The 23,128-nt window shown below is 43.5% G+C and overlaps 1 protein-coding gene across 1 annotated transcript in view; it reads right to left on the bottom strand.

Annotated features, from left to right (window-relative positions):
- Nucleotides 1–23,128, bottom strand: part of LOC308280209 (dystrophin-like) — a gene marked incomplete at both ends in the record, with an annotated part of 562,770 nt that overhangs the window by 67,073 nt on the left and 472,569 nt on the right. The window contains 4 exon segments of the mRNA XM_080720472.1: nucleotides 1,479–1,514; nucleotides 6,472–6,532; nucleotides 10,948–11,011; nucleotides 21,883–22,029. Of these exon segments, the coding sequence (XP_080576598.1) occupies nucleotides 1,479–1,514; nucleotides 6,472–6,532; nucleotides 10,948–11,011; nucleotides 21,883–22,029 (308 nt within the window).

The following is a 23,128-nucleotide window of genomic DNA, read 5'->3' on the forward strand; positions in this document are numbered from 1 at the left end:
ATATAGAATAAACAAAGTAACAACAAGAGCTTTGCGACTAAACAAGTCTACATTAGATCGATTGGAACGCAGCTTCTTCCTTATTTTTTCGTCCATTTTCGGAAAAGTAACACACACGGGGACTTCCACCGGCACCCGAGCAACGATTTCCATTTCGATATTGCGCGCGACTTTTATTTTGAACGCGACACCAATCCCGTTCCGCTGGCTTTGTGCTTTCGCTGTGAGCCAACTTGACACTGCTGCAGAGAGAAAGAGAGCGAGAGGAGAGAGAGAGAGAGAGCAAGCGGTGCCTGCCTGCCTCCCCTCCCCCCATACTAGGAGCCTCCTCCAAACCCCATCCACAAGGAGCTTTTTCACCTCCCTGACAAGAGAGGAGGAGGAGGAGGAGGAGGGGGTTTCTTTGCTCTACCAGTAGCGCATGAATATTCGGGGAATGTTCATTCAACCCTCGACAGCGTGAGTTTAACTCTCTCCGGCTATTACAGAGGAGGGCATTCACACACACACACACACACCGAGAGTAAATTATACAGGCAAGCCTTGACTGTTGTTTTGTACCTGCCCTGTAGTTTGTCATTATACGCGTGCGTGCGTGTGTGCGTGCATGTGTGTGTGCGTGCGTGCGTGCGTGTGTTTGTGTGTCAGAAACAGAGACATCAAACAGGGCCGGGGCCGGAGTTTTAAAGGATTAGTTCACCCCCAAAATGACTTTTTTTCTATTGATTACTCATGCCATGGAGAGTACAATAATTCAGAGAGTTCGATAATATTTTTAGTTTTTTGTCGCATTCCTAAGACAAAGATGTGATAACAATAAATGTACCATTCATGTCCGGATGGGGACCCGTTTCGAAACGGGTCCCCATCCGGAATCAATGGGGGGTACATTTACTCGAATCAAATTTTTGTCTTAGGAATGTGACAAAAACCAAAAGATATTGAACTCTACTCTCCATGGCATGAGTAATCAATAGAAAATAAGTCATTTTGGGGGTGAACTACTCCTTTAAATGCCTGTGTGAATGTTTGATATTGCACCCCCGATTCTATTTTGTCACTGTCGGGCATAAACCTCGTAAATGTGTATGTTTGTTTGTTTTTTCTCGAAAAGTAAAGCCCTGCTTCATCATACCAGACTGTCGCACAAAACCAGAGAAAATAGCCGATCTACAAGCACACAACGCCTCGCAAACACCTCAGATGGCAGATCTCACAGATTTCAAATCTCACAGATTTCAACACAGATGGTCAGTCACACCGGTATAGTGCAGATCTGACATTTTCAGCAGAACAGTTTGCATGTAATATGTATGCCGATCTGAGCACAGGGGCCACATGCAGTGTGTGTGTGTGTGTGTGTGTGTGTGTGTGCGTGTGTATGTGCGCGTGTGTGTGCGTGTGCGTGTGCGTGTGTGTGTGTGTGCGTGTGTGTGTGCGTGTGTGTGTGTGTGTGCGTGTGGCCAGCTGTCACTCACAGGGTCTGGGTCAGCTCGTCAGGTCCAGTTTTCTCTCTGCATGTAGAGAGCAAAATCTGTCACTCCTCCGTCTCCCTCGCTTTCACTCCGTCTCTTTCACTCACTCTCTCTCTCTCGCTCGTGTGAGACACACACTCACCTTTCTTCCCCCAAATCGAATCCCTACCTCATCTATTATCTATTCATATATACAGTAAATCGTCGTTGTCGGGTGAAAACCTTGTATGTCCAAAACCGTTCGTTTTGCATTTATCATTTTAAAAATGATTTAAACTAGTGAAAACAGCCGATCTACAAGCACACAACCGCGAGGCGTTGTGTGCTTGTAGATCGGCTGTTTTCACTACTTTTGTGCAACAGCCTCGTGCGATGAAGCAGGGCTTTACTTTGCGAAAGAACGTACAAATTTGAAACTTGGAGATACGAGGTTTCCACCCGACAACGACGATATACAGTATCTCTCTCACGCTCAAACGCATTCCTTACATTTTCACAGCAAATCCAGATGCTTCATGGAGTTCAACCAAACAAACAGCTGTTTCCGTCACACACTCATGCAGTGCATTTAAAATATGTCAAACACGCACAGTCGCACACGCACACACACACGCACGCACACACAAAGCTAAATGCTGTCACTCGGGTTAACCAAGGCAAGGCAACCAAATGTTAGCCACTAACAACGATGTTAGCGGTGCTAGCACACGGATCCCCCATGGTAGCTCCATGGAGAGAGGCTGATTATAAGCGGCTCCGAACACAACAAACCTGTACGTGGATTTCGCGCGCGAATGTTGCTGAGGCGGCTTTTTCCTTCTTTCTTTTTTTTTTACACACACCTAGCTTATCCCAATGGGGAACTGGGGAGCGCGGAGGGGGGGAGCAAATAGGGTTCAGGTGTCTTGCTCAGGGACACTTCGACACATTGCTGGCCCGGCCTGGAATCGTACCTGCGACAACCAGGGGCTCTGGTTCCCCTGGCAGGTTCACTAACCACTCAGCTACATGGCCGCCCCAAGGCTGAAGCGGACTTCGCGACGTTCGGCACGGCGACTCACCGCGCGGGACAAGTAGTCCAAGTGGTGTGCAAAGAAAAAATGGGGGCGAGTGTGTTTTGGGGTTAGTAGTTACCTACCCTGTCACACCACCAAAGTAACCACTGCATCTTCTGTGACACCAGTGGTGGAAAAAGTCCGGAATTCAAAGTGTACTTTAGTAAAAGTACAAAAGTGTTGGCATCAAAATGTACTTAAATTACCAAAGTTTTCAAATGTTTAAAAAGTCTTTTGTACATTGGCACATTGTGAGCTTGTAGTTCGGCTATTTTCAAATGGACAAAATGTATATAGGGTTGAAGTGTTTAATGTATGTTTTGTAATAATAATCAATTCTAGAAAGTAACTTGTGATGTTTTCAAATAAATGTAGTGGAGTAAAAGTACACGATTTGGATCCGAGATGTAGGGGAGTAGAAGTAATTGGAAATTGGAAATACTCAAGTACAAATATACCTCTGAATTGTACTTTAAAGTAAATGTAATTAGTTACTGTACTTTACACCACTGCAGTCCAAACACATCACACTCATATGATGTACTTTATGTCTATGACCTCTGCTACTGAATCTGTCCCTGTTCTGGTTAATATTTCAAAGAAATAGTGAAGATCGCAGATGTTACAAGCTCACATCAAGTCACCTATTAGTGAGCTTGTAAATCAGACTATTCGTCATAAACATGTACAGTAGGGCTTAACCACTTGAACCAGTTGAAACGTTTGCCGAAAATAGCAGATCTACAAGCATGCAACGTGTCACGCTGGGACGGGTTGTGAGCTTGTAGATCTGCTATTTTCGGAGAAGAGATCAGGGCCTATGCGCTGCCTGACCCCTTATGCCTAAACTTTTTAGGCATATTTTTACTATTTAAATTTTTTCTTTTTGTTGCTCAAATTGTTTAAAAGATGCCTAAAAAGTAGAGGCATAAGGGGTAGACCAAGTACAAAGCCGTTTTGAGGGTTTAAGTGTTTAAATGGTTACACTAGATTTCCACTTCATTGCTCATCGTCACAACATCACCATAATACTGTGATGCCAAGAGCACTATTGCACCTTGAATTAGATTTTATAACGTTATATAAAGTATGGACTATTGCCAAACTGTGGTGTTTGTCGAGTATTATGGATTGGGTTGGTGCACTTCATGCCACAATTTACACCCTGGTTTTTGTGTCGCTCGCTCAACAATGCCAGATTTTCCAACTTATTAAAACACAGTTATTTACGGTGAGTGACTGTCAACGCATGTCACATGTCAAATAATAAATTAGGTTTAAGCACCCCACCCCTCCCATGTTTTATGTGTTTTCATTGCTCTTCCGTGAAGGGAGGAGAAAGAGAAATAAAGAGCGTGCGTGACAGCTGCTGACAAACTCATTAACCATGTTAATGTCTGAGCTACGACTTTGAATTCATGTCAGTCTACACACTGCACGCCTTAACAGTTTTACTGGTTTGGCGAAGACCTACGAGTACTTGGCATCGTTTTATTTCTCTCCGAATAAGCTTCTTCAGTGACATCTTATTGACTTGGCTAAAGCCATGCTCAGCTTCCTGTCTAGATGGGTGTTGGTGTCACACTGTTCCATTGCTGTTTATTTATTTGAATCCTGAAAATGTACAGTTTTGGACAAAACAAGGTTTCCACCCGACAGACGATTTGATATTTTGATGAGCTAAGGTCCTATGGGAAACACTGGTAACATTGTTCTTCTTGTGTGTGTGTGTGTGTGTGTGTGTGTGTGTGTGTGTGTGTGTGTGTGTGTGTGTGTGTGTGTGTGTGTGTGTGTGTGTGTGTGTGTGTGTGTGTGTGTGTGTGTGTGTGTGTGTGTGTGTGTGTGTGTGATTAAGGCGCAATATAATTTATTTGAGAAATAAAGTCGATTTTTCCTTTCACTGCAAATAAAAGCCTCAACCTGTATGAACAAGGCATCAACTATAATAGTAGACACCTATTATGTTATGAATAGTTTGAAGCATTTTTCGGATTGCTTAATTATTAATCATGCTCTCAGTGTGTACAGATCTTAACTTATATATATTTCTTTGTTTTCCTTTCTTGTTTGAGTACACATTTCACCTGACCTTACAATCAAGGCATGTCACAGAGCCATACAGTAGCTGCTACTGTTAATACCTGCTCTTTTTCTGGGAGGTCAATCAATCTGTCAACCATATTATTAAATCCCACAGCTACACTTGGCCATGCGGGTACCCCAGCACCAGTGATACAACTCAACAGAACCATTATGAGTTAAGAGCCGTTTTTATGCAACACCGGCCTAATGTGAAAAATATCGACTCTGTCTTGGGATGGAAACCTCATACGTCCAAAACTGTTATTCGATGTACGATGTAGGAGTCGAATCCAAATTAGAATTTGGATTTGAATTCAAAAACAGAAAAGTAGCAGTCAGATGATGATCTTGTGGATCTGCTACTTGTGATGCTTTCGTGTGACGCTGTAGTATGATCAAGTAGGCCAGTGGTTCTCAAAGTGGATTCCAGCGCCTCTGTGGGTTCCATACAAGTCTGTAACTCTGACAATGTACATGAATTTGGTTCCATTTGTACACTGTCAGCGTTATGGGGAGACCTTACCTTCAAATTTGAAAGTTTGAGAACCACTGAAGTAGGCCATTCATTTAACGAAAAAACACAAAAAGTTGACAGCGACGGCATTCTCCCGTCTTACAGAGTACAGGCAGAATGGAACGAGAGAAGAAAAGATAGATACAATTACAAATGAACACGGCTATTGGCCTATCAGGGTTATATATTTTTTTTGAAATGTAAAAATATATCAGATCAACAAGCTCACAACACATTGTAAGCTTTTAATAGACGGGCTATTTGTGTGCTATACGTCGTATGAAGTATATGGGGCTTTTAAGAGCCTATAAGAACATGTCTTACACCTCTTACGAATCACACCCTGGTTATTATGAGTTGCACAGACAGGTGAGTGGATGAGTGAATGACACAGGCAACACCGAGCAAGCAAGCAATCTGTAGTTGAAAACACACTCAAAAGACCTGTGCCAAGTCCAGTATTTATTTTTTCTTAAATCCTTTTTTATTTATTTTTTCTATGAAACAAACAAAATGTAACGCTTCAGCAATTCCTTGTGCTTGTCAGGGTTGGGGGTCCACAATTCAAACATGATAATCTTGTTTGACAGAGGGATTGCGGCCTGAAAAGGTTGAGAACCACATGGCTCCTCTAGACCAGTGGTTCCCACAAAACTGACAAAACGGTGGTTTAGTGATGTGGTTCTAATCCCTAGTTAGAACCCCTCATATGCTGCTTAAAGAAGATTGTTTTGGGGGGTCTTTTTTTCCTGTATAGTAAGTGAATGGGTAGGTGCAAGAAATCATTACAAATGAACCCCATGGTTGACCACGGCAACAAGAAGAAATCATAACTAGACACCATAAGGGTAACAGGTTTCGAAAACATGTCGTTCGGGTGCTCTGGGAGCCTCTGATCTACACTACTATTACTACTCTGAGCTCTTTTTTTGACACATTACACTGACAGAACCTCTTAACCACTTAAGAACAGAATATGGTTGGCCGCAGTCCCTCAGGGCTCCATGCTAGTCTTTTCTGCTTTGTGTTATTGTGGGGAGAGCTCTCGCCAGAAAACAGCCGATCGTGCTGCGACGCGTTGTGAGCTCGTTCTGCCATTCCCTGCGAAACTTACCCCCACAATACGGATGCTGGCTGGGGTTTAAGTGGTTAACACCAACAGGAAAAAAAAGGTTTTAAACCATTTTGGCACAGGTTTTGGGGTTAAAAAGCGATGCTCGCAAGCCAGACTTCGTATGCACAGAAACCTTTGAGATGAGAAAGCAACACAAAAAGAAAGAAAACCCACAGCAGCCTCCTGGGCTGCTTGCCAAAAGGCCAGGGATTGGTGGGAAGGTGTACTTACTTGATGTAGTAGGGTACGTTGTTAGGAGAAATGCGCTGCTCGAAGGGAGTATCCACAGATGCTGCGTAGACAGAGGGGGGGAGACAAGAAGTGTCAGGCAGGCAGTGTTGGAAAAAATCACACCCGTGTGAAGTGGAGCTGTGTGTGTGTGTGTGTGTGTGTGTGTGTGTGTGTGTGTGTGTGTGTGTGTGTGTGTGTGTGTGTGTGTGTGTGTGTGCGTGTGTGTGTGTGTGTGTGTGTGTGTGTAGATCATGTGTACCGATTTTTGTGACATTTGAAGAAAATATGTAGGAAAAGGAGCAAAAAGTGTGTTTTGGAGAAAATTCAAGATGGTGGAAAATCTATCCTGGCGCAAATGGGCGTGGCCTATATGGGGAGATGCGTCTTGACCCAAGGAATCCAGGGGAAAAAATAAGTTTAATTTTCCGATCTACGGTTCAAGAGTTACGGGGCAAAACGTAAAGTGGGCCGTTATAGCGCCACCATGAGGCCGAGTGATGTAATTATTTTTCGATTCATTCTTAAAATCATTATGAATCTCCTCTCCGAGGTTTGAAACTGTAGCTCCTATGGTTTACGAGAGAAAAATACTTGAAAGTGATTTCTTGCATTGTCCCATTATAAGTCAATGGGGACAATTAAGCGTCGTTTTTTGCCGATTACGTCGGCATGGTAAGGCGGATCGGAACGAAAGGTAATAGAACACCATTCCCGGCCGAGCCGCACATTTTGATGTATATATTGCGCGAGTGGCGTAAATGGTGCGGCACTAGTTACGCGCCGAAGTTCAGGCTACATACACACGGACGGACGGACGGACACACAGACAGACCCACACAGCCACGTATAGGGAGCTGCACACAGCTCCAAAAAGTACTAAAATTGCGTTGTGAGCTTGTAGATCTGCTATTTTCAATCTGACCCTTTGTCAAGTCCCGCCCGTGGCCCCACCCTTCTTCACACCCATTGGTTGCACTGTCTTGGTTGGACAAACATTTCTCCATGATGGAGAGAAAAGGTTTCATCCGCAGCCATTGAAATAATGTGTTTTTCGGTTGCTTTGTACTGTTATTCTGTGTATTCAATTCTCATTTTAAATTTGGTTTCAGTAAAAAAAGGAACATCTCAGGACAGGTGCTGTATAGTGACTGTGCATGTTTTTAAATGTTTTCTTTTCTCCAAGAATTATGTTTTAGCCAATTCAACATAAACAAGGCGGAACCCGGGCAGAACAAGGCAGAAAGAGCCTGCTGGTTGGTCAGTCAGGGACCAACCAGAAGGCTGACAAAGGGTGGTTAATGTATGTTTTACAATAATAACTTATAGTGGCAAACATTTCCCATGTAGTGGAGAGTAGAAGTTAAAGTACTGGAAATACACCTCAAGATCGTACTTAAGTACAGTACTTGAGTAAAGGTACTTAGTTACTTTACGCCAGGGGTCTTCAACGGGCCAAGGACCCCTTAGCTGAGAGAGATGAAGCAGGGACCCCCACAACCTTTTCATAGATTCCATATAGTTTAATTGTTTGACAGCACAATCATCAGTGTATTTTGGATTCATGTCAATTTGTGTTTTCAAATATTTAACCACTTGAACCGTCAATACTTAATAAACTTGACCTTTTGCTCTGTACTTCGTCTGCTCTTTTTCCCCTCTACACCAAACCTCTTTGCTGAAAATAGCCGATCTACAAGCTCACAACGCCTCGCAGCGCGAGGCGTTGTGAGCTTGTAGATCTGCTATTTTTGGCTAGCGTCCATACAGAATATGGACGCTAGGGTTCAAGTGGTTATTATAAAAAAGTTTCTATCACTCAAAGATTTGGAGGGCCCCCTGTAGTAACTCTGAGGACCCCCTAGGGGTCCCGGACCCCCAGTTGAAGACCCATGCTTTACGCCACTGCAGGCAGAACAACTTTTTTATTTGTATTTTTATGGCTGCGTTTTATTGCTGGCACAGCATGTCGTAGACACGTAGAGCAACCCAATGAAAAGGCGCACTCCCGCAGTGCACACATTCCTAGGACGGCTGTCAAATAATTGGGTGGAATTAGGTTGCACAAAACACCTAGGGAGATCAGGTGTGTGGTGTGTGTGCACATACGGACACGATGTGTTTTTATTTTGAGTCTCTTGTAAAATGTTGAACACACGCTGCGGCCCGAGATGTGCACTCACATCTTAGGTTAAGGTTGCAGTACGGAACTTACCTTGAAACCTCCGAAACAATTCCTTCAAAACCTCCCTCAAAACCCACCTTCAATATGGCTAACCCCAACTAACCGTCGCACACACCCCGTTTCTCACCATTCCACTGTATTTATTGATTCCATTCCATAATCTTAGCCTTTTCTTAGTGTGTTTTCTCTCCGGATATATTTTGTTGTTATCCCCCACCCTCCATGCATATACATTTGAGATATTATTATGTCCAAATGCCAGGGCAGGAAAGCCATCAAATAAAACAAGATTTTAGTCCATTGAAAGAATTGGTTGAATTTAAGGGTTAGGGATGATAACCTATTAATCTGCAGTGAAATAGATAAATGATGGTATTTACAATCTGATCCATGCTCAGCCCTGCACCAATCAAAGTCAATGGATTGGTTTATGGGGACTCAGAATCTCAAAAAAAGACGTGTCTACATGATAAGAAAGAGACACAGACTACTGTCTACACATTGACAAGACAGAGACAAAGGAGAAAGTGGTACAGTCAGCTGGGGCATTAAGGCCACTGTGGCCTCAGGTCATGCCATTGGTTTGAGGGGCACAAGGCCAAACTGAGGGGCAACGGTGGCCATGGCCATCATGGCCTCCATGAAATTCCTGCCCTGATTATTATTATCATTATTATTATTATGTTTCTGTAGCACTGAGGTGGCTTTGTTGTCCAAGTAACATCCCCCAGGCATGATGTACAAGTACACCAACTGGACACAAGTATATAGTATATCGCAAGGACATTACACCAGATCCAAGCCTTCAGACGAATGTGCGACTTTTTTAATCGTCTTTGGTATGACTCGGCCATGGAATCTAACCCCGACCTCCCAGTCTCAGGGCGGACACTCTAACCACAAGGCCACTGAGTTGGTGTGACAGTGTTATGAATATAAAATATGGCATTCGTTTATGAAGGAGAACAAACACACATAAAATATGGAGACGCAAGGCTTCTGCGCAACAGTGATATTATGAAAGTCTACTTGAAGTATTGCTATGTTGAAATGATGTGTTGTTGTTGTTCTTTAAAGAGGCGGCTTCATAGTTTTGTACTGTTTCTGTCTTGTATATGTCTATGGAGTTAACATTACTCTAATAGACCACCGGCCAAAATATGTCTTCCCGGTGGTGTATTATTGGTTACTTCCTGAAAGCTACTGAGTCAAAAGGCCCAAATGAAATACACTGATATAATGACATCATAATATCAACTACTCCCCTTTTCACCACCCACCTGAGAACTAGGCATACAGGCATGAACAGGTGGACGTGGACTTATAAAAACATAATTTTAACACTTTCTCGGCTTCATGTTGATGGAAAATAGGCAGGGGTGCCGTCAAATGGGTAAGGCAGGGGTATGCAGCTGCCATACCCTGGGTCCAGGGGGGAAAATAAAAGTTACTTTTAAATATAAATCCATGAATGTCTCTTTGTCTAACTGTACTGGTTATTATGTTGTTAAATTACAGTAAAAACTATGCAAAATTTAACACAATTGACATGTTAACAAGGTATTATAATTATATTCTACACGCTTGTATTCTCCCCATCTTGACAAAATTGTATATTCCCAGGTTCCGCAAGTCAGCTGCACAGGTGCAATGCATTATTGTTAATTGTGGCACGTTCACTAACATGCCAAGTTTAGCTGCACTTGAACAACCGTTCCAGGCTGCCATATCCAGCCCAAGAAACCGTAGAAACCTGGGGAAAAAAGTGGACAATACCCGATTTTTCGCAACTCCCATCTTTGCCATACCCTAGCTTTTGCTGAACTGACGCCACTGAATTAGGTAATATTTTGGGTGAACTACTCCTTTAAGAACACAGTCAGTCACGCTTCCTTGCTACATGTGTAATTCATGTGTGTGCAGCGTACACACACCCACACACACACACACACACTACCTTCTCACAACTGATGAGTGTGTCGTGGGCTGCTCATATTCATGTGTGGGGTTGTGTATACACATGGACACCCCACGTAAAGTGTGTCATTGAGTGAGCTGTTAACAGGTAGTAGACACAGGCACGCACACGCGCGCACACACAGAGGTCACTCAGGTCTTGAGTTATCTGTGGGCTGCCCACAGTCTCACTATGACACATGCTACACATAATACTATGACGCAGAGCCTGAGAGTGTGTGTGTGTGTGTGTGTGTGTGTGTGTGTGTGTGTGTGCGTGCGTGCGTGCGTGCGTGCGTGCGTGCGTGCGCGTGTGCGTGCGTGCGAGAGCATCTCACCGTGCATAAGGCCAAAGTCCCTGTGTGCATCAGTCAGCTGTTTCAAATGATCCTTGATGGACATCTAGGGGAGAGAGAGAGAGAGAGAGAGAGAGAGAGAGAGAGAGAGAGAGAGAGAGAGAGAGAGAGAGAGAGACATTATGCACACATAAGCAGCATTCACACTTCAGTGTGGTAGAGTGACATAGAGCTGACATTCTGTCCAGCGTGTTGAGGGAAGAAACAATGAGTCATGATGATGTACTCATGAGCATGAGTCTGCAGTGTGCCACGTCTGCTCTGCATGCGCGTGTGTGTGTGCGTGTGTGTGTGTGTGTGTGTGTGTGTGTGTGTGTGTGTGTGTGTGTGTGTGTGTGTGTGTGTGTGTGTGTGTGTGCGCGTGTGCGTGTGTGTGCGTGTGTGTTGGCGTGTGTTTATCATGCATGATGGCACGCTATGGTAGAACAGAACAGAGAGAGAGAGAGAGGCGTGAGCGAGAGAGAGAGAGAGAGAGAGAGAGATTTAAGTTTGAAGATATTTTGAAATAATAATAACAAAAATGAAGGAAACTAAACATAAAGGGATATTTACTCCAGTCCAAACCCATTGTTTGGGTTCCACTGTTCTATACTATAGTATGCGTGGGCTAGGTGTAGCCTACACCGTCCGCATCACACTAGTCTATCTACTAGTCTGTTCCCAATGAAATACAGGTTTTCCACAGGGTGGATACTCACAGATAACCAGGAAGAATCGGGGCAGAATTATTGCGACCGTAGGCCGCATTTAGTATGAAACCCTGCAGATCATGTTCGTTCGTCACGCCTCACGTCACGCTCCGTATATGGCCAAGATTCCTGATGTCATCAATATTAAGCCCATATCTGGACATATTGTGTCAGTCTCGTGATATCCAGTGTGGTTGTCGTGACGCGAGTCACACTTGCAAATTAATTCCATTCTTGTCCCTTTTATGCCCATATATGGAGATCCCTGATGTCACCAATATTAAGCCCATAACTGGGAATGCCCATAGGCTATATGGACATATCGTGTCAGACTCTGTTGTTTCCGCGCGACCTCGCTTCTCACCCTTAGCGCGTCTTTCTGGCTGTTATCATGGTTGTTTATATCTGACATACACCTCAAGTTCCACCATGTGCCTCGTGATGTGATGTGATATTTTGCAGCATGTAAGAAGAGCCAGGCAACCCGCTTTTAGGCCTGATAGCTATTGCTTTGGTACAAGCCTGTCTTGTTATGTTTCAGCTTGACCTTGTGGCAGCTTGAGGATAACTATGATCTGCTCCCTGTGTTCGTTGGCAAAGTACAACCGACCTGTGTCACTGTGCTGCTTCTCCCCATGGTATCGTGTACATCAGGGGTAGGCAACGTGGTCAATTAAATTAAAAAAGTCACCTAATTTGCAGCAAATTACATCCTGCACATAATTCCACATTCATTAAAAATTCTGAACTCTGACTGGGGAGAAAGTCGGGGAGATAGGTGTCTAATGATTGTTATAAAAAATATCCTGACAATCAAAATATGTCAGAATGTTGATGGGATGTATGTTGACATGGCACACTGGCTATCTAGAAAATAAAAACATGGCACTTCATTTGAAAAAGGTTGCTTGTGTACATTAAAGCAGTGGTTCTCAAACTCTTCAGGCCGCGACCCACCAAAATAATCATTTAAACTGGGGAGTGGGGACCACTTTGACAAAGTGACAAGCACATGGATTTGTAGGAGTTGAGGCATTACATTTTGTTTTGACTCGGTTCCGCACATACATTATTGTGAAAAGATTGGCTATTTTCAAAAACATAACGGTAGTATTTGACAATTTTGCCAACTGGTTTGACCATTTCTTTATAGTATAATGTGTTGATTACTTCTGACTCAGTAATGGTCTTATTTTGTATTTAATATTTTATTTTAGAGCCTAGAAGTGTTAAAAAAGATCCTTCAATTGTCACTTTAACCGTGGCTGCCAAACCACAACCTCCACCCCTCATTTCTCATATGGCCCTCTTCTAGCTCCACCATGAGGCCGATTCTTGCAAAACACATTTATGGACACTGCTCCGACAGATTTTGCTCTAAAATCACGCAAAGCGGTACACAGTATGTCTACAGTCATGTCATCAACATGGATCTGTCCCATATAGCGCCACCATCAGGCCGATTTTTTCAAACACATTTTTGGACACTACTCCTACAGATTTTGCCCTAAAATCAAGCGAAGCGGCACACAGTATGTCTACAGTCAGGTCATCAACATGGATCTGTCCCATTTAGCGCCACCGTCAGGCCCATTTTTACATGCGACCTGACGGTCTCTTATCTCCCGATTAGGGAGTCTTACTGGTATTACACTTATACAGTACCGCATGCTGGTTTGTTTAGTGTTGAGTGAGAAAAACAATGTCGCACATTAAGCTAATCATCTGGGGACCACTGTAGCAAGGCATACCCATCACCCATGAATATGGTCTCTGTGTCCTCTTTGCCTCATTTTTGAGGTATTTGTACTTTACTTGTGTATTTCCAGTTTTCAGTACTTTTTACTTCTACTCCACTGCATCTCAGAGGCAAATATTTAACTTTTACTCCACTACTAATTATTTGAAAACTTTAGTTACTAGTTACTTGCAGATACAAATGATTATGTAATAAAACATACATTCATCCACTTTAGCCCTACTTACCTAGGCTATTTGAAAATAGCCGATCTACAAGCTCACAACGCGTCTTGTAGATCTGCTATTTTCAAACATTTTGTACTTATACTTTTGGTACATTTTGATGCCAATACTTTCTTAGTACATTTTGAATTCCAGATTTTTACTTATAACGGAGTATTTCTATTTTGCAGTATTAACACTTTTGCTTAACTAAAATATGTGAGTACTTTTTACACCACTCCCCCACACACACTCAGATATTTACAGGGCTGATGTTTCACGTGACTGTGTTTCCACACAATGCAAACCAATAAAAAGGTCACAGACAGTCCAGCCCACAGTGGCTTTACACTATCTGTGAAGGAGGGAAGAATGTGTGTATTTACACAATAAATACACTGTAAAAGTGGGAGGCAGTCGTGCACCCTGATTGGGCCCACCCACGTCCAACCCAGATTTGGCTCAAACAAAGGGTTAAATTCGTTCTCCTGCTATGCCGCCAAAATGTACCGACGGCCTTAAAGGAATGTAAATCCCTACCCTCCTTTAAAACCGCTCCGAAAAGTCACTTACAGGCGGCTGCAACTCGAAACGGCTAAAAAAGACAAAGCCTATCCTTACCTCCCCCTGACCTTTTTACTGTAAACAATACCATTTATTTTTTTAATCTGTTTTCTGATTCTTTTTTTTTTTTTGCATATTACTGTGTTTTATTTGTCTGTCATTCAATGTTGTATGAATTGAGTACAAAGGGACACCAATGCACACAAGCCTATCAGCTTTCTTGTGGTCTTTATCCTTTTACACTTCTATCAGGGAATTGTACTGTCCTGTACTTTTTCCTATGCAAAATGTATTGGTATTGGTGTAAGTGGTAGCTATTTTGAAAATACAGTGGTGGAAAAAGTGCTCAAATATTTTGATATGAAAATGTTTGAGAACCACTGGTTTAAACAACATTAGGAAGCAAGCCCAAATAAGCAACTACACATTAGAAACAAGCCTGTTAAAAACACAAACCACAACTACCAATATTTCCAAGCGACAAAAACATGCCCAAAGTGGCTTATACTAAGCAGGCTTGGAAACATTTGCACCAGGCAAATGCTGGGCTAGGCATAAAAGCAAGGGATTGAAAGCTTGAAAGGAGTTTAATGGGACAACATGGCCCATTAAGTTCCAAACAATGAAATTCCTGCCTGCGAGTGGTTTGGTAAATTAATACCCCCATATACGCTGCTGAAAAGAGATACTATGGCTATGACTTTGCACTTAGTCAATATCAAATTCTCAGCATTATTCATTAAAATATACATATCATCGTATGCAGGGTATCATGCACATTCCTAAAGTTACTTTTAAAAACGCTTTAGTACCAATGAGAAAGAGGCAAACGTTGGTAGAATAGCCGATCTGTAAAACAACACCTTGCACTTGTAGTTCGTCTATTTTCAAAATATTCATCTGCGGAACAAAATGTCACGTGAAAACTAAACGTAACTTCTACAATTCCAATTGCTTGCCAGGGTGGGGAGGGGGGGTCACCCAGTTCATATATGACTATTTTGGGGGGTCACAGCCTGAAAGGTTTGGGAACCCGTGGCTTCCTAGTTAAGTGGTTCTCAACCTTTTCAGGCTATGACCCCCAAAATAATAATATTTTCACTGGGGACCCCCCACCCTGACAAGCACTAAGAGTCGAGGCATTACATTTTGTATAACATGGTTCTATTGTGAAAATAGCAGATCTACATGCTCACAGCGTCTCTAATATCGGATCATTTGGCCAATGTTTAATTTGTCAGTTTAGACTAGACTAGACTTGTGTTTAGACTAATCATTGTATTTTACTCCATGAATAAGTAGGATAGGCATCCACAAGCTTTCAGCTTCAGCCTATTCCTTTTGATCAAATACAATGTCTAAGTGGATGTATGTGACTTGTAAAAATGTGAGTGATCAAATAAACTTGAGGTATTAAAAAGTCCTTCAATTGTCACTTTAGAAATGTGCATAAACCCTCTGTACACTTAAACTTTATGTTGGTTTGTTCACTGTTGAGTGAGAAAACAATGTTGCACATTAAGTTGATCATCTGGGGGTCCCGACCCACAGGTTGAGAACCACTGTGCTAGGTGATCACGAAGCCTGGTACCCCAATTAACCCATCCCGCCCCGCCCCCGCCAGTATCCATCCATCCAAGATGACTCCCCGGGTAACCATAACTTCCTCGGACTATGTTTCTGAAGCAAATAAAAGAGGTTGCCGGGGCGACGCGGCACAACTCCGTCGAGCATGTATTGACCGCCATTTGGTGTCAGAGAGAGAGAGAGAGACACATTTCAGAGAGCTCTCAGAATGGGGTAGTGTAATCTAATGAGCTGGTCTCGCACTGAATACGGAGTCTGGCCAGCTATCACACACAAAGGGAGGGTCGAGGGCTTGTTATTTAGTCTCTCGGTGAATAGCTAATGGCTAATTGACCCCCGCAGGCCGAACCGCGCTGCACGCACGGTAGTGGGGAAAAAGTATAAAAATATATCAAAATATACTTAAAGGACCAAAGTCAAATCTTTTAAAATGTTCAAATCTTTTCCAGAACTTGTTTGCAATAAACATACTCTGATTAAACAGCAAAGCTTCCAGACCCTGGCAATCGGTGCGTGTGTGTTTGTGCGTGCGTGTGTGGGCAGTGTATCGTTTACACAAAATAACTGTACTGTATGTGATTGAGTGTGTGTGAGTGATATGATATGATATGATGATATGATATGTGATATAGAGGGCGGATGATGCTATATAGGATATCGTCCCTGTCCGACAGAAACCTTGTATCTCCAAGTTTCAAATTTGTACATTTTTTCTCAAAGTAAAGCACTGCTTCATCACGCAAGGCCGCCACACAACAGTAGTGAAAACAGCAGATCTACAAGCACACAGTAGATCGGCCGTTTTCACTAGTTTAAATCCTTTTCAAAATGATAAATAGAAGGTTTCCACCCGACAACGACGACATGATATAATAGAAGGTATGGATGGTGACAGGGAGGCGAGGTGACTTGGATGACAGAGCGGGTTTCTCTCCGGCATATCGTTTACCTCTGCGTCGGACTCCTGCCCCACGCCATTCCTACCCAAGTGGCCTTTCTCCATGTCCACGGTAACCTGATTAAAAGTGTCAACAAAAAAACACAAAAAAAGAACGAAAAAGAAAGAAAGAGAAAACGAGAGACGCAAGGCCGTTGAGGAGGAATTGGTGGTTCAATGTAATTACCCAAGGTGCACTCTGTCTCAATCATAACCAATCAGCTTTGACCGGACTTGACCCCCAAAGCTGCACAGAAAAGCACCATGTCGGACATTTAAAACAAGGAGCCTGTCACTGCAGCTGCAGATGACCAATTGGTTGGAGAGGAGTGCCCTCTCCAGACCATGAATGCAGTTTTTACTATTGTACAAGAAATTGATTATGCTTAGTTCAGTGTGGTATCAAGCACCGAAAATAGCCGACCTCCAAGCTCACAACTGAGCTTGGAGGTCTGCTATTTTCGATATTTTCACCCAAAGGTCCTTTTAGACATTTCAGCCCCTGCCTCTCTTAACATTCTCTGCACGTCACTGCATCCAGGGCTAGCTATTCATGTGTTTCTAGTAATATGTTTCCGGTAACATTATTGTCCACTCCTTTTGTATGTCCGTGGCAAAAACTGTCCACCACAATATGAACAACCTCTCTGAATTCGATGTGCAGTAAGCGGCTGGAACAATGCAGAGATGTAAAAAGACATATAACTGCATTGCAGAGCCGATGCAAGGTGCCGTCGATGTCAAAAAGACATATCGGTATATATAGGTAGGAGGAGAGCTCCGGTCCTCCAGCTACACCACCAGACTATATTTATCCATATTCTCCCACTGTCTGTAGGCGGAAATCTGCTATCGTCTGGCTCCGCAAGACTATTTTTATACACTCCCACTGTGAAGCTGTGTGTGTGCGTGTGCATATATATATATATAAACCTCTTATTATAAATATATGAATAAATGAAACCTCTTATCTCCATATTTTGAACTTTTTGAACTAATATACCAAATCTGTAACCACTTTGAGACCATGTTGTCTCATAATTGTATTGTAGTGTGTGTTTTAGAAAAATCACACCCGTGTGAACTGAGCGGTGGTTCCCCCCCCCCCCCCCCCCCCCCCCTTTCCCCCTTCCCCCCTGTGTGTGTGTGTGTGTGTGTGTGTGTGTGTGTGTGTGTGTGCGTGTGTGTGTGTGTGTGTGCCTGGTCTGGCCTGGCCTGAACAACAGCGCCCCTCCCTTAACATGTGTGGTCAGAAAAGGTTACTGCAGGCTACAGACAGACAGACAGACAGACAGACAGACAGACAGACAGACACGCAGACAGACATACCCACACACACGGCCACGTATAGGAGCGTTGTGACCACCGCTCAAAAAGGGAAAAAAGAAGCATGTAGTGTACCTGCCTACCTGTCAAATTATGTACTGTTGAATGCTGAATAAAAAATAAATTAAAAAACCTTTTGTGTTTTTATCATATTCAGTGTGGGTATGTGTGTAGGGAGGCAGTCAAAATGACCTGTTCGGAGGAGGTCAAAGATGTTTTGAAACGCTGCATAGGCCGAAACATGTCCGTTTCTCTAGATTGACTGCTGATGCTGTGCTGTGCTGATGGCCAAAACGCAAAACCTCCCATCTGCAAATTTCATGCTTTTTAGATTTCACTTGAAATGAGGACAACCGGCTATGCTGCACATGCAGTCTGTCCTGCAAGATCGTTTTGCCCCTCATTTTGCCAAAAATGTCATATGACTAGAACTTGACATTTGACAGGTTTGCAAAAGTGGCAAAATGATGTAGCTCAAAACCTCCTATCTACATTGCCTTGTTGATTGCTAATGATTGGTGTCGGGTGGTAAAACTTTTTATAAAAAATGTTAATGGTAATAAACAGACCTGTAGAATGTCTTGATGTCAATTAAGTGTTGTAAAAAGTGTTATTTAACAAAAAGAAAATAGGCTAACTATTTCTAGGTAAAAAACCCCTATCTGCATGTTGTCGACTGCAGATAGGAGGTTTTTACCTAGAAATAGTAGAAATAGTAGATAGGAGGTTTTGGTGTTGAACACACATTTTCTTTTTCATTTTCCCAACAAAGTGAATTAGCAGGTTTTGCGTTTTGGCCATCGATATGTATGTATAAATAAAGAAATCTTAAGACATTATCCATGAGAGTGCGGATATTTCCTTCACTTTGATATCTACATGAATCTGAACAGACATCTTCACAAGAATCCTGCAGAGAGCGTGTCTTCTCCTGATGGTATTAATCCAGATAGGAGTATTGTGCGGATGGCAAAGATGCAATCGTCCATTTCAATGGGAACATCAGATATTTGTGCGCTTTGTTATTCGACAGTTCTTGAAAGTGAAAAGGGTGCTTAAAGGTGCTTCAAAATCTGGATAGTTCGAGCGGCGCGATTACACACAAAGCCAATGCAAAGACGAGACGAGACGGCGCTTGACCGGACGCGACGTGAATGAGACAAACGGGGCGACGCAAACGACGCAAACTCACTGCCTCTGTATCTTTGTGTTTTTCAACGCTGACCAGCGCAACCAAAGTGAAGCGATTGAAGCGACTAGGGAAAAAAAATCTCTTCGGGTTTGATTTCGGCCTGCCTGTCTGCCCTTCTGTCTGCCTGTCTATCAATCCATCTCCTCGGCACATTGAAGGGGTTAATTTGTCTTTCATTCGAAATGTACAAAGCAGCGCGTGCCTGTGCGCCTGCACACACACACACACACACACACACACACACACACACACACACACACACACACACACACACACACACACACACACACACACACACACACACACACACACACACACACACACACACACACACACACACACACACACACACACACACACACACACAGGAAGCATCTGTCCAGGTCTGACTTCAGAGGGACGGCCGTATGGTCCTGTCACCGGGCTGTCACCATGGTGCCCGTCTCCAACCAGGAAGTCTCGACACCGTCGGTCCCCTTCCTGGCAGCCGATTGGCTCGGCCTGTCACCGCCGGTAACCATCACTGTCCGGCCTCCAACATGGCCGCCGCAACGTTTATTGAGAGCGATGGGATACACACCGCTCTCAGTATCGTGTGTGTGTGTGTGTGTATGTGTGCTTGTGTCTATGTGTGTGTGCGTGCATGTGCCTGTAAGAGTGTAAGCCTCTTTCACACACAGACACATATGGCAATTCACTACCAGCCAGCTTCTTAATATTCTTATCTGTTAGCCACATGAACCCAAGGCCAGGGGTCTTCAACGTTTTCAGGCCAAGGACCCCTTAGTTGAAAGAGAGATGAAGCAGGGACCCCCACAACATTTTCATAGATTCCATATCATTTCATTGTTTGACAGCACAATCATCAGTGTGTTTTGGATTCATGTAAATTGGTGTTTCAGATATTCAACCACTTGAACCGTCAATACTTAATAAACTTGACCTTTCACTCTAGTCTGCTCTTTTTCCCCTCTACACCAAACCTCTTTGCTGAAAATAGCCGATCTACAAGCTCACAACGCCTCCCGCTGCGAGGTGTTGTGAGCTTGTAGATCTGCTATTTTTGGCAAAAGTTCTCAGAATTTGGACACTAGGGTTCAAGGTTAATATAAAAAAAGGAGAAAAGGAAGTTTCTATCACACAAAGATTTGGAGGCCCCCCTGCAGTAACTCTGAGGACCCCTTAGGGGTCCCGGACCCCCTGTTGAAGACCCTTGTTAGCGTCCCTATATTGGGGGAGAACATTTGGCTGAAAATAGCCAAACTACACGTTAACCTATCGTCTCTGTCAGGTGGAAAACTGTTACTTTTCTAGATTCTAATAAAAAAATATTTGATCCTTTGTATGACGCTGTAGTATGATTAAGTAGGGCGTTCAATTACGAAATACACAACAAGTTAGAATTATGGAGATAAAAGGTTTCCGACCAATAGCAACGATATACATGTTGTGAGAATTACAAAGGCTATGATATATGAGGAAGACAGCATAGAGGAGACAGACAGTAGGAAAGCGGAGAGCGAAGCAGACAGACCGACAGTAGGAAAGCTGAGATAGAGATAGTCAGCAGGAGGGGAGTATTTCTTTTTCCCACCTCTACAACCACCAAAATGTCAGCAAAGAATGTGTGCAAAACTCTGGAAATGTCCAAACTGTATAGGATTCTTCTCAATGGGCATTTCCCCACCAACATACCAGGAAAACACGGTGAATTCCTGAAAGCTGTTGACAGCTGAACTCAACATAATAATGAAAATACAAACTTTTTTTTGCATCCAGTAGCCCACAACTTCAATGGCTTCACCATTTAAGAACAATATCAAAATTATGTTGAAGTGGAACTCAACACCAGGCCAAATTTGTGAGTTTGCTGCCCCCTAAAGGTTGTTTTATTTTTGAAGTAAAGCCTAAAAATAGGCCTGGCTCACAACTTGTGATATGGGTAATATAGTCATTACAAAAAGATGTTTCGGTCCCTTTCTCAACCTTTTCAGGCCGCGACCCCCATAATAATCATATTTTAACTGCCCCCCCCCCCACCCTGACGAGCACTAAGAGTTGAGGCATTACATTTTGTATAAAACGGTTCTAGTGTGAAAATAGCAGATCTAGATCTAGATCTGCTCTCCTCTAATATTTGACAATGTGTGCGTGCGTGTTGTTTGAATTGCTTGAATTATTCTTACTGCTTGTAGGTCTTACTTATTTACTCCATGCTTGCTGCCATTTGTATTCCTACATATAGTCGCATAGTATCTCCATATTTCAACTTTGTATGTTTTATTTTTTTGTAAATTAATGTCCTACTTCTTCATACTAGAGTGAAAACAGCAGTTCTACAAGCTCGACTAGATCGTCTGTTTTCAAAACAAAAGACAAAACAAAAATAATGGACATAAAGGTTTTCAACCTGACAACAACGATATTAATGCATTCCTTTCTTTTTTTTTTTAGATCTGTTTTTGGTCTTTTATGCCTTTATTGATAGGACAGTAGACTGACTGATTGGGGAATCGAACCCGCGACGCCGCCAAGCATCCATCTCTATGTGGTATGCGCCCGGACCAGTAGGCCAGCAGGCACCGCGATATTAATGTATTCTTATTGCTTATCCGTGTGCGTGCAAGTGCACGTGCGTCTGTGCTGTGTGTGGCACGTACCTGCAGCAGCTTCCAGCGCGCGTTGAGGTCGTCGATGCGGTCCAGGTTGGCGGGCGACAGCTGGACGTCGGGCGGCCCGAAGGTGGAGGCCAGATGGTTCATGTGGCCCACGTCCTCTTTGATGGGCGCGATCTCCTCCTGGAACTCCTGAAGAACACACACACACACACGCACGCACACACACGCACACGCACACACATACACATTTGTATTACCATACATGCGAGGACATCGACATTTTAGTCAAACCTTTTATCCCACGATTTTGTAACCCATTCTTCACCCAGTGCCAGTTGCCTAAACCACTCATGCTTCCTTCAGTGCATGAGGAGTGAGCAGGCCGCTTCTTATCACCTGACAGGGGGGAGTTTCCCCGGTTGGACGTAGCGCGTGGAAGGAACACGTTATTCCAGCCAGTTCCTTTCCCCTCCATCAGGCGCCCCGGCTGGCCAGGGGGAGGCAGTATAGAGACCAGGGTTACTGCGTGTTTTTGTGAGGGGAGAACACGCAAACTCCAAACAGAAAGGCCCTTTTGCCAACCCCACCGAGGGTATGAGCACTGATGATGCGCAGGAGAGCGTCCCCAGCGGTAATCGAACCCAGGACCTTCTAGCTGTGAGGCGACAGCACTACCGTCTACACCACCGTGCCCCTTCTAGAAAGCGACATTTTAGGACGGCGATTTTATTAATGCCGTACTTTACAAAAAAAAAAGAAAAAATCATTCACAGTAAGCCCAGTCTCGTGTAGCCAGACAACGATTCCACAATCTCCGAATGCAATATAGAGTCTGGAACTACACCTCCCGAAATCCGAGTGAAGGAAATATATCTTAAACAATAATTTCTGCAACTGCGCTCGGGGGAAACAGCGGCAGTAAAAACGACAAACCTTGGCCTACCGGTCCGGGTGCATACAGTTACAGTTTAGGCATTTAGCAGACGCTTTTAATCCAAAGCAATTTACAATAAGCAGATACCACATAGGCTCTGATGCCTGATAGTGTGTTGCAGGTTCGAGTCCCGATCCCGATGACCTTTGGTGCGTGTCACTCCCCATGCTCTCTCCCAATTTCCTGTCAGTCTACTGTCCTATCAATAAAGGCATAAAAGCCCCAAAAACAAATCTTTAAGCCAGGGGTATTCAACTAAATTGTTCAGGGGGTCACATTGTCAGAAACCCAAGGGGCCGGGGGCTGGACTAACGGTCCCGGGCCGAGCGCCAAGTCTTTGAATATTTTTGACCC

The sequence above is a fragment of the Nannobrachium achirus genome (genome assembly GCF_963921795.1).
Source record: "Nannobrachium achirus genome assembly, chromosome: 24".
Classification (NCBI taxonomy): Eukaryota; Metazoa; Chordata; class Actinopteri; order Myctophiformes; family Myctophidae; genus Nannobrachium; species Nannobrachium achirus.